The sequence below is a fragment of the Chanos chanos genome, chromosome 10 (genome assembly GCF_902362185.1).
Source record: "Chanos chanos chromosome 10, fChaCha1.1, whole genome shotgun sequence".
Lineage (NCBI taxonomy): Eukaryota > Metazoa > Chordata > Actinopteri > Gonorynchiformes > Chanidae > Chanos > Chanos chanos.
In genome coordinates this window covers 11102842-11115771 of record NC_044504.1, presented here as the reverse complement: position 1 = coordinate 11115771, position 12930 = coordinate 11102842, and the positions used below count along the sequence as shown (strand labels likewise).

General features: G+C 43.0%; 1 protein-coding gene across 1 annotated transcript in view; it reads left to right on the top strand.

Moving 5' to 3' along the window:
* The window catches only part of nhsa (Nance-Horan syndrome a (congenital cataracts and dental anomalies)), a 72249-nt gene extending 59990 nt beyond the window's left edge, over positions 1–12259 (top strand). Inside the window, exons 2-11 of the mRNA XM_030786896.1 lie at positions 214–366; positions 1211–1335; positions 1700–1744; positions 2919–2994; positions 5760–5930; positions 6605–6652; positions 7946–8077; positions 8341–11244; positions 11428–11551; positions 11641–12259. Coding sequence (XP_030642756.1) covers positions 214–366; positions 1211–1335; positions 1700–1744; positions 2919–2994; positions 5760–5930; positions 6605–6652; positions 7946–8077; positions 8341–11244; positions 11428–11551; positions 11641–12259 — 4397 coding nt within the window. The remainder of the gene's footprint in view (positions 1–213; positions 367–1210; positions 1336–1699; positions 1745–2918; positions 2995–5759; positions 5931–6604; positions 6653–7945; positions 8078–8340; positions 11245–11427; positions 11552–11640) is intronic.
* The last annotated feature ends 671 nt before the right edge of the window (positions 12260–12930 follow it).

Here is a 12930-nt window from a genome sequence, read left to right as displayed (position 1 = left end):
GCAATGTAAAGTGTTAGAATATATTATGTTGTCTGTAATGCCCGCTTCTGACAAAAGTTTTTGTGGCCATTCACGGATTGGACAAACAGTATACAACGATCTTAAGCAAAATGTTGTTGACAGCTTAGTCACGGCCAGTTTGACATTTCTTTGTATTTATAACACATGATAAAATTGTCTATCTGTCCGTCTCTCTTTCTGTCTCTCTTACAGCGGTGTCTAATTTAGATGTGGAGAGTAAGCTGAGCGGGCATTACCAGGCACCTTGGCACCTCCAGCGGAACGTCTTCCTTCCATCTACCCGCCCGGCCTGCGTGGAGGAGCTACACCGCAATGCCAAGCACAGCCTGCGTGCACTGCACCGAGGTTAGCCTCCAACACTCCTGCACCCATGCCCCATCAGCGTCACCCAGCGCTGTAGTAAGACAATGAACAACGACAACAACAACAACCACAACAAAAAAACCAACCAAAAAACGGTGCAGTTATTCATTCATTGTTTTCCTAGTGTCAGTGAATTTTTACATTGCGGTCAGTTTGTCTCGGTGTCTAGCGGATCGGCCTTAAGATGTACTCCATGGCTGAACAACTTCCCCTCTAATCTGGTGATTTACTACACGCTCCTCTGACCACTCAGTCAGTGTCGTTTTCCTCCCTTTTGGTTTTGACTATTTCAAACGCGTGTCTGAAAATGTATCTGCCACTGTCCTCAAGCTAGACGCTGCCCTCTAGTGGTCGAAAAGGCAAATAAACCCCTGCTCAGTGATAAACAAGGCAGTTAAAATGTCAGAAGAGAAGATAAAAGTGTGGCTGTCAAAACACAAAGCCTGGTCCCTGAAATGATTACATGATGGACACATGATGGAAATAGTACATGACATATATGTTTGTGTATGCCTGCTAAGTGTTTACCTGCGGCTTTGAGCATATTTTCGGCCTGTGTCATGCCTCTGGATCTGTTTTTTTTTCGAGGTTAAGCAGCAGTTCTGAGACTGTTACACAGTCATTTGTTCTGCTCCACCTAATATGTTGGTTTCTCTCTTGCTCTGTAGTCTACAAATATCTTTTGACTTAAGTCAAACGTAAACGGTCTTCTACTTGAGTGCTATCCGTGGTTTGTTACTGAGTGTCATCATTGTTTGTTTTTCTGTCTCCTCTTTCTCAAAAGGAAAAACAGTCTGTTTCTTTCACTTTTTGTTCATTGCTACAGAACAACAGCAGGAGGCTAGCCACAGGGAGCGAAGGGTGACCATCTCTCTGGCTCCCCCCATGCCCATCTACCCCTCCCCTCGCACCCTCCGAAAACAAGAGCAGAGGGCCCGCCACCTCCAGACGGTAAATATCTGTTCTTCATACCGTACAAACAAACATATAAACCCTTAGAGACCCTCTCAGATACACTGCAAGTTTGCAAGTTTCACACTGGCACTATTATCACACTCTACAGGGCCGAAGTTACTGCACAAATAGCTTCAGTGAGTGTGAATGTAATGTATCACAGATGTTACATACTGCATCAACATCGCGACAAGAAATCCACATTGCAACAGTAAATTGACAATATTATTGTTAATAATGTTGTTAGAATCTCAGAGAGTTGAACTTCGTCAGGTATTAAGAGGCTGCCGATTTGACTGGAGCATTCGTGTGTCAATCTAATGTCGTTCTTGTTGTGTGTGGCTGCGTGTGGAATATGTAGGAGAGGACAGAGAAAGACACAAACACTCAAACAGCACAAACACAGGTAAACAGGCCAGTATGGGCATGCCAGTCAACCCATGCCCACTCAGGCTCCGTGTCTATTCAGGCTGATGGAATCCATTCAGTGCACATACCATCAGTCTAGTCATTACTGTCAATGTACATGCATGAGATGGATTTCAAAAGGATTCTTTTAACCTCCTTTTGTTTGTTTTGTCTTGTGAGGGTATCTGAATGTTTGTTAGTTTTTATAAGTGATCATTATTTCCAATCACATCATCCTTTGTTCCTGGTTTGCCGAGCATGATGTTGTTCTCCAAATTTATAGTGTGAATGTCAGTGATGGTAGGCGTTTCTTGTTTATTTTTTTTTTCTTTTTATTTTTTTTTGATGAATTTTCTGCAATACCTGTCAATGCTCTGATATTGAATCCTTTCATCCACCCAACAAAATCAGTTCTTTTATTTTCTTTTCTTTTTTTTGGCCTGACCTTATCATCCACCCATGTTTAGACTTTTCCTGATCTTATCATCTTTATTTTCCCACTGCCAAGCTGCAGGAGACAGTCGTATTACAGGCAGAGTGTCTGCCAGTGCACAGAGAGGTAAACAATGCCAAGAGATCACTTTGACATCAAATGTTTTCATACTCTTTAATACTGGCCACAACATTTTTTTTTTTTAACTAAGTCAACTTTGAAGTCTTTGTCTCCTGTGGCTGATTACATGCTGTCTTCAAAGTATGCTGTTCAAGTCAAGAACAATAACAACCATGTCTGATGTTCTGTTTGCTTCCTACAGACTGAGATTTATGCAGATAAAAACATTACTTTGACAATGTTTAATCTGTGAATTTATTTCAGGGTCTGAATACAGTGTGCTGACATATGGGAAGGCATTGAGTTGACTTTTGACCAGTTTCATTTGTACACCCATGAGTGATTTGTATTTTTTGTGATTTCACAAATTTCCGTTCTGCAAAGCACAGTTCTGTGACTCCTTATATTTGTGTATGTTGGTGGTTCTTCTGTCATAATTCAGAGTGCATATCTACAAGTGCAGATTGTTCACAAACTGTGAATCTTCCCTGAAAGAATGTGTTCTACTGTGACTCATAGGCACAGGAGGAGCCAACTGTGCAGTCTGCTTATCCTCATTTTTCACTTTTGTTGTCCTTTTTGTGTGTGTATGTGTTTTTTTTCCCACTTTGTGTTGTAGTTTGAGAGCCCCCGTTCCTCCTCTCCCACTGAATGTTGCCACTTCTCCCCATGGACCAGAAAGGTATTGCCCCCTTGTGCCCTGTCCCAGCCCAAAGGGCATTTAAGGGGAGACTACTCGTTTTAAGTCTCTTACGTCACTACCCAGACAGTACACTAGAGGGCGCTGGAGTGAGCGTTTTATCATTGGCTGTTCGTCACTCTCAGACACTTATTTTTTCCCTTAGAAGGTGCCCTCTTGTGTAGCTGGAGGGATTTTGACATTTTAAGACTTAAGACGTGAGACCCAGTGCTTGAAAAATCTAGTGCTTTACCGTCTCCTAACTTTTTTCTACTTGTCTAACAATTAATTTTTTCTCTGTATGACTAATCACAGGAATCCTTAACTTTATTCTGTGTTTCAGTAACTTAACATTTTACAGTCTATCACAATCAGCCTCTCTCTATCCAAATACGGCAAACACCGGAATGAAAGATCTCAATGGAATTTAAATGGACGATCGGCAATCAACAGATGTCTGGCAGAACCAGACATTTTTTTTTTTTTTTTTAATGAAATTCAAACACAGTGATCATAACTCAAAGGGTTTAGAGTACGTTGACGGTGGTATGTGTGGAATGTGTGTGAGGTATACTGATTCAGTGAAGCATGGTAGGCTGGGGTTTTATAATGATAGCTTTTCCAGGTTAAAGTGTGTATGTGTGTTAAAGGCGAGCACACTCTAATTACCCATAAATTCCCAGTACTGTGGTTTACCAACAGTCCCCTCCCTGTGCCTGAATGTCTGACTTTGGCAAAGCAGCTGTTGCACTTCCATACCCCCAGAGAGAGCGCTCTCTTTCTCTCCCCCCTCCTTCTCTCTCTTTCTCAGACTTCATGAATGACATTCTTTTACTTCCCCAACCCCGAGGTCCCCTCTCCCTTTTCTCATGAAAACAGCTTTTGGATAGAAGCCACACGCTGAATCCAAACCACTACATTCAGTATTTTTTTTTTTTCCTCTGGGCACATCTCCCTCTAAGTCCTCTACTCTCTTTAGCCCTTCACTCTATCTCTCTCTTCACCCTGTCAACCTCTGACTCTCCCCTTCCCTCTTTTCTTGCCTGTATACATTTCTTCTCTTAACCTAGTCTTCTCTTTCTTGCTCTCTCCCTTCTTCCTCTGCTCTGATCTATTCACTCTCTTTTCCCTCCTCAACCAAAAGGCCTTTCAGTTAGAAAAAAAAAAAAAGAAAGAAACAAAATAAAGAAAGATGGATTTTGTTGTAAATGCAGTCCCTTTGATGTCGCTGCTCTATTTTGCATGAGTGAAACCATCCTCCCTTTCTCAATTCGGGGGAAAATGTTTCCGTGGAAACGAGCTCCTTTTGTGGACAGTGTTTATTGTGAGGCCCTCATTGGATTGCTTGGAGGAGAACATACAAAACGACTCAAGGATCAGCTCTAAATCACAATTCACTTTAACCCAAAGGGGGGAAGGAGGAGGGTAGGAGGGGACAGGCAAAGACTTGGCTAACACATCCCAACTTAGCATGTAGCTAATTGTCTGAGTACATCTGAAGGTAAGTAGGCTTTCAACCCTCAAAATGTATCTAGCCTTGAGTGCGTGTGCTTTCCCGTGTGCTAATCTGGAAGGAAAGCTGGCCATGTGTACTTAGAAGTGAAACTGTTTGGTTTGGCTTTAAGTTTTCTGTGGCTTTAAAAGGGACCACACAGAACAAACCCTTGTGTGAAAGACCCTGCTTCGTTGTTGTGCCACAACATTATGACATCTGTAAAAGCTGTTTTCCCAAGTTTGTTTGAATGATGCTTTAATGTGCAGTTTTAGTACTTACTGAGGCATTGGTGTTTTTCTAGTCCTTTGACAAACTCGTTTTGGCTTTACGCTTAAAAACAGGCTGACTTGAAAGGAACAGATCGGTGTGGAAAAATACAGACAAAATACAAACATAAGTTTTATTCTTCTGGTGAGACTTATGCCGCCTGTATAAACCAGCAGGAGAGTAGGCAGAAGAATAGCTTAGCAACTCAACTTTGGGATAATTCAGGCACAGTCTCTTGAGGTGTGAAATGTGCATCTCGGTCGGAAAAAAATCTTGTGGCACAACGGTATGATACAGTATCAGATATAATATCCTCAATGTAAACTTTGTGTAAAAAGACTGTAAACTTATTTTCTTCAGTAGTAATATTAGTATCATGCTGTGATGTTTGGTAATTTGTTGAGAGTGATGAAGTGGTGTGATAGATTTGTGGACAAATATGCATGATTCTATTGAGTAATGCATTCCATTTTAATTCCACCTTCTTTTACCCTCTTGATAATTATGAATATGTTACAAAGTGCCTGTCATTCCTAACTTTTTGCTCCTTTCTACAATCTGAAAGCTGGAAAACAGTATGCAATTGATTTCACTTCTGTACTAACTTGTGTTATCTTAATTTCACTCATCCATAATCACCTCACTACAAATGATCACATTTAAATTTGTTTGTGCATGCTTTTAAAGTCAGTCAACAAAGGATCTCAAACTCAAGTTGGTGTGTGCTGGTTTGAAGAGTTATCAGACAATAAATCTGAACATGATCTTATTGAGCTGAGCATCTTAACAAAATTTTATCTAATTTTTTCTGACAGCACTTGAACTAGGCTTGACCAATGACAAAAGACAAAAACCAGCATGCACACGGTGTAACTCCAACCCTGAGTTTGGGCGTTTTTTTTCTAATAATCTCTTTTTGGGCTTTAATCTATCGTCTGTAACAAACCCTGGTAACCTCTGCTGTCTGACACACATTATTGTTCATCTCTTCCAGGCCTGTACGGCTACTGGCCCTGAAGCAGAGGTGGTGACACTGGGCCAACGCTCCAAGTGCCCCATCCCTAACGTGCCCTCCACATTGGACAAGCAGACCAACTGGTCTGGAGTCTTACCGCTGCCCACCCCAGACGAGAGGATGAAAAGCAACTCCCAAGTCGTCACTTCATGTGTTGTCCCGATTAATGTGACAGGTAAAAGAATACTGCCCCCCTCTGACTAGACTCAGTAATGTATGCTGTTGGATATCTGTATCTGGCAGGACTTTGTCAATTGCTTTATTTAAATATTTAGATAAGGTATATTGAGAAGGTCCAATAAAATGTATGTCACTTGTCTTGAATAGTTTGTGATTACTGACATCAACTATAAAGCTGTAGCATCATGGAGACAAGAAAAATTCTAGATATTATGCGGTTTCTATTTGCATATCTCTGATATGCATGGTGGTTTATATAAGACTATTTTAAACCTTTTCAAGCAGTTGCTTTTTTACTGTAATATGCTTACAAGAAATTTATGTATCATGATGCTGATAAGCATTTAAGAACTTGTTGTACTGTTTAACTTAAGTGTCGTGTCAAGGGAACTATTTCAGCAGGAAAGCTGGTCTGTGTTTATCTGCAAGCAGTGGTGAAGAAAGCTTTATTTTGTATTATGTCAGAACTGGACATCTGTGGATAATCGAATAATTACAATCAATATTTACTGATTTTGACCTTAACAAAAAATTAAAAAATGAGAACACTGGCCGAATTTGCAATTTGAAGTCATAACCACATCTTATATTAAGGCACTGCGAATGTCCATCTATTCTGGCCAAAGCTGTCTTTGTAAGGGTATTGAATATGTTGTGTATTGATTTCAGAAGAGGTCTCCGTCCCTGCTTCTACCCCAGCGATAGCAGCCTACCTCAGTGAGACATCTTTTACACGTCCATTCTGTGTGCCCCTAAGTGTTGCCTCATCTCCCCACCCCCCAGCATAAGTGTTGTGTGGTGTAGAGGGAGGCAAGCGCTAAGGAAACAGAATGTAGGAGATGGAAGTGCTAGAATATTCGGTTAAACAAAACACAAGTCCAGCTTAGGTTCCTAGAGCAGTGGTAATGTTTGAGAATTTTAGATTTTTCCCATCTATCAGAGTTCCACTAGGGTGAAAGGAGGTGAACATGTTAAATAAAAAGAAATTGAATCCGTAGAAGCAATCTGATGTTCTGTTTCTTTCTGACCTTCATGGTGGATTCACTCCCTTACAAACTTAATTGTAGGTGTTGCATCCTATGCTACTCACCTCTAGTCCTTTTGTTATTAACTTAGTATGTAAGGTACTTTCACCGAAATAGCAATACTAAAATGAAACATTCGCAACTGTAGACAAATATTGCTCTGAGGAACGAGGAAATAATGTGCAAGTCACGGTTTGTGAACCAGTGACTTTTTCATCATCTAGAATTGGTTTGTGTCAGGAAATGCACCAAGCAAAGACATTGTTCCATGCATGTCAAGAAGTCATATATATATATATATATATATATATATATATATATATATATATATATATATATATATATATATATATATATATATATGTATACACACACACACACACACACACATACATACATACATACATATACATATATATACATACATACATACATACATACAGTAACTGAGTCCTAGGCAGTAAATGAAAAATTTGTGCGGTTGTTTCTGTGGTAAGTTACTTCTGATCATATGACAGTCATGAACTGCATTGCAGGGAGGTAAACTTGAAAACAAGCCAAGCCAAAACTGGAATAAATTCTGTGACTGACCGAACTGCAGTGTACTGAGTGAGTGCTGGAATCAGGGAGAAGTGTAGACAGACTTTTGTACCTCATCCTCTGTCCCAGTTTGTTTTTGGTTTCCTGGGTTTGTAACCCCTTTGTCACCTTGCATGATTTTGCATATTGTGTGTCTGGTATCATTAAGTGTGTATGTAAAGCATATTACCTTGAAGTCAACCAAAAAATCATGTCTTTTAACTAAATAAGTATTCATAACATGACTTTCTCTTCAGTGTCAGTATTTAGACATTTCAGTTCTGGCTCAGTAAAGCTGTATACCTAGAACTGAAGTGGATCATGAAGTGTAACTTTAAAAAACAGAGGAGACAGATGCAGAGACTGATGTACAGCATCTTCTAACACACTTGATCTACATTTGTAGGTGTTGGATTTGACAGAGAGGCCAGAGTGCGCTGTTCGCTTGTCCACTCACAGTCAGTCCTCCAAAGGAGAAGAAAGCTGAGGCGACGGAAAACGATCACTGGCATTCCCAGACGGGTGCAGCAGGACCTGGGTATGTCTTTCCCTTTCTCTTTCTCTGTTTTCGTTCTTATTGAGTTGCCTGATTTCTCAATGTTCATTTTATTGACACTTTATTTCAGCATCTTTTAACTATGCAAGTTAAAGCAGATATCAATGTCTTTGTCCTCTAGTTATTTTGTACTGATCATGAGAAAAGGTTGTTCTACATACCAGACATGAGCGACAAATAAATTTGTTTGCTTCTGTATCTCCATTTCATTTACTTCTATTACCCATATCATTCCTCTTCCCTAGACTCTGACGAGTCACCTGTTGCAAGAGAGCGGACAGTGATTGTTCACGTGAATCCTGATGTTTGTCAGGAAGATCTTTCTCTCTCCCGCCTCAACACCAAAGATTCGGGCTGCCAGACAGAGGAGACCCTGATTGCTGCTGCACCTTCGCGCAGACGAATCAGAGCACAGAGAGGCCAGAGTGTGACTGTGCCCCTTTCCCACTCTATGGGCAACATCTCTTCCTTGCCAGAAGACTCTGAAACCATGCTCACTGCATCTGTTGGGTCCCGTCTGCGCTCTCGAAGCCTACCACGTGAGGGTGGGCGACTCGTGGGTGAGGACCACGATGACAGTGATGAAGACGATGAGGAGGAAGAGGAAGAGCTCTCCCCATATGAGGTAGAGGACTTTTTGCCTGGGACAGGGGAGCGGATCCTGAAAGACGAGGAGGAGAGCACTGATGACCAAACTGTGCCACAACGGCAACTTGGTAGTTTGAAGTTCAACCAGCATGCTGGGAGCCCAGAGCATGGCTGGATGGAAAGAGGTCGTTCACGGCTCCCGAGGAAAACAGACATGGGAAGCTGTGAGATCTCCTCAAGCTCAGATACTTTCAGCAGCCCCATACACTCTGTTGCCAATGCAGGTGTTCTCACAAGCCAGATTGACCACAAGGATGACCACCAGTCCTCAAGTGGCAACTGGAGTGGGAGCAGCTCCACATGCCCGTCACAAACATCAGAAACCATTCCCCCTGCAGCTTCACCCCCACTGACTGGATCTTCACACTGTGACTCTGAACTGTCGTTGAACACAGCTCCTCATGCCAATGATGACTCAGCTGGCTTCATTATTGATCCCTACCAACTGGAGAGGCCACAGGGCATTCAGGATCACAGGACTGGCTCTTTCACTTCCACAGCCACAGACCTGCTGGATGATGCAGGAGTCAGCACAGCCAGTGAAGGTGAGTGGGGGTACCCACACCATCAGCACAACACATCCTGCCACCACGATCTGAGTCCTGAGCACACCAGGGATGAGGAAGGCAGCTTAGAATGCCCCAGTTTTGCCAGCATAAACACATATGAGAGCTTCACAGACAGGCCACCCTCCGAGAAGGCTGATACCACCTCTCACTTCTCTCTGGATGCTGAGGGCTACTATACCTCCATGCACTTTGACTGTGGTCTTAAAGGTAGCAAAAGCTTCACTTATAACTATGCAGCTGTGGGCCAGCATCAGGCAGACTACAGAGGTCACATGACTCTTGGAAGACGCTGCCTCTCTCTAAGAAAACCAAAGGTGAGGCCAGCTCCACCAAAACGCAGTTCTTCATTAAAGAAAATTAGCAACCATGGTGGAAATGCCCCGGATAAGAACGAACCAAAGATAAGTGGTGGGCAGAACCTGCCAATGTCTTCCACAGAGAGGAAGCTCCAGCTGGACTTAGCTGGTTCCTCAGGACAGCTTGAGGGTGAGGAGCCACTGGAGGCTTGGGGTATAGAAAGCTCCAGGGATGTTCCAGATGCTGCCTTGTTTGGTTCCACAGAAACACACTCCTTCAAAGATGAGGGGGCAGTGCAGTCTGACTATGCAGACCTCTGGCTTCTAAATGACTTGAAATCCAATGATCCCTATCGGTCATTGTCCAACTCCAGCACGGCCACAGGTACAACTGTCATTGAATGCATCAAGTCACAGGAAAGTTCAGAGTCACAGACTTCTCAGTCTGGTTCCAGGGCTACCACTCCTTCACTGCCCTCAGTGGAGAATGAATTCAAACTGCCCTCACCAGAGAAACTGGTTGGTTTGGCATCGCCATCCAGTGGGTACTCAAGCCAGTCAGAGACACCAACATCCTCTCTACCATCGGCATTCTTCCCAAGCCCTCTGTCCCCCACCAGTGGGAAGCGGAAACCCAAAGTCCCAGAGAGAAAGTCCTCCCTTGCTTCCTTACAGCATCAGTCATCCAAGAGGGATCTTGAGCTGCCAATCATACCTCCAACCCACCTCGACCTAAGTGCTCTTCACAATGTGAACAGGCCTTCAGCACACAGAAACCAGATGCACATCCTTCATCAGAACAAGCAGAAGACTGGAGCTGCCCAGGCTGAGGCCAGGGCTGCAACAGTTGCCAATGCTGAGCTTTCAAGCAGCAGTCCAATGGCCATCACCCCTACAGTACTTCGCTCGGTCCAGCTGCGCTCAGTCGGCAGGCCCTGCAGTGACCAGTCTTATGCTGATGCTGCCACGAGACCCAAGTGCCACACTGTGACAATCCCTACCATGCCCTTGAGCAGCAACTCCCAAGAGAGCAGGAAACCCCCACCCTATAGACCTCTCCAAACTGAGTGCCCATCTCAGGACTACTGTGAAACACTGTTTACCCCTGGCAATGGACCTGTCATGAAGGAGGGAATAAGTCAAGGTAGCACAAGACATAGATATGACAGGATTGCTCCATCAACTCTTTGGAGTGTGACTGCATTCAGAGCACCACTTGATCAGGCACGTCCAGATGACAGCACATCAGAAATCAAAGCCTTGTCAGAGAGCCATGAAGGTGATGAGGGAGAGACGCAGACACTAGAGAATGCTTCTAAGGGTCTCTCACCTCAGGACAGCTTGGAGATAAAGCAGAGCCAGCCATCCCAGTCTGAACCAACCAGTGAATGCCCCTCCTTGTGTCAGACAACAGCAAGCTCTTCATCAAGTCAGCACAGTATAGCCAAGAGGTCTCACAGTCTTGACCAAGTGCCTGATATTATCTGTCAATCGCAAACATCACAGGCTTACTCAATCAGTGATGCTGGTAAGCACGTGGAGGAATATGTGACGTCAGGTGTTCCAACCAGAAGTGCCTCACAGGACAACAAGGAGGAGGGCTCAACTCCAGATACAGAGGACTACTTCAGTAAAGGTAATCAGGTCCTCAGTACCTTCCAGTCAACATCACAAATATCAGTTTTAGGCCAGTAATGCTCCTGATTCTGAAATTAACACCCACTAGCAAAGTTGTTACTTTTGCTCCTCTGCAAAATGTTGTATGACAGTCTCATTGATGAATATGATAATGTTTAATATGACTTCCTCTCCCCTCCAGAGTCTTCACCAAGTGATAGCATACTGTCCCCTCTGAATGATGAGGCTAAAACAGAAGATGACGGTGTTTTCCTTTCACCCAGTAAAACTCGTACAACAGAGGATTTATTTGCGATGATACACAGGTGATTGTCCTCCCTTTTTCTTCAACTGACTGCAGTAAAAATGTCAGTGTGTAATAGTTAATGGGTAATTGTACCTGCTTTGATTGTAGGTCAAAAAGAAAAGTGCTGGGCAGGAAGGACTCAGGGGAGCTGGCTGCGCGGAATCGTTTGGGTGCTGCTTCAGGGAATGGCCCAACCACGAATTTTGTGACCTCACCAAACAATTTGGTCTCCCCTACAACTCCTACCACTCCAACAGGCTCACAGAGAACACCGGGACCCATTTACAGGAGCGCCAAAAAGTCCAGCACCTCCAATGAAGAATTTAAACTACTGCTGCTAAAGAAAGGCAGTCGATCTGACTCTAGTTACCGTATGTCGGCCACAGAGATCCTGAAGAGCCCCATTGCAACCAAACCCCCTGGGGAGGTTACAGTGGACAATGCCAGGCAGTCTGGAGAGCCCACATCACCCCAGCAGCAGCAGTCAATAGCAAGTACACCTGAGCAGCTCCCAAGCCCTTTTCCCAAGGCCAACACAGAGGGATTCTCCACCAAAGTTTTCCCTACAACAGCTTCATCTAGACCTGGTCGCTCAAGAATACCACCTGCTGCTAACAGCAGCCGTTATAGTACTCGCAGCCGCCTATACACAGCACCCATGCAGGCAATATCTGAAGGGGAAACAGAAAACTCTGATGGAAGCCCACATGACGATCGATCCTCCTAAAAATGGATCTTTGTAGTCACTAAGTCAGATGATCAGATATTAGAGCATGTGGAACGGTAAAAGCTATCTCACCTAAAACGCTTAACCTTTTTTAAATCAAGGACATTGGGAAAAAAACATCTTGTATTTGAACCCTTTTTTAATCTAGGAAAAACAGTGTGAAATGCTGTCGTTAATGAAAAATCACCCGTAGTAGTGGTGTGGAGGTGTAGTTTCATTCTCATTTTGATTTGGTAGATATTTTTCAAGGCTCTTGTTCTTATTTGGGGTGGAAAATTTTCATTTGTGCATTGACTCCATGAAATTATATTTTTTGAAGTTGGTCATAACTTGGGAATTTAACAAACTTTAAAAAATAATAATTTAATGGTTGCCTGACAAATGATGACACATCATATTTTACACATGCACTGAGTACGTTTCTGTGCAGGTTGTCATGTGTCATGGCAAGCCTATATTGTGTCTTTACTTAGTCACCTATATAAGTTCAGAGTTAATAGATTAAGGTTTTAAACATACTGCACAGGAGTTTACAGTGAAAACTTGTGGATAACGTGAAAAAAATTAAAACCCATTGCAAATTTATAAACTTAAATGGTTTGTAACAGACGCGCTTGGGACAATCAAACTGTGGCCTTTTATACTGTGGGTATTATCATAACAAGGCTGAT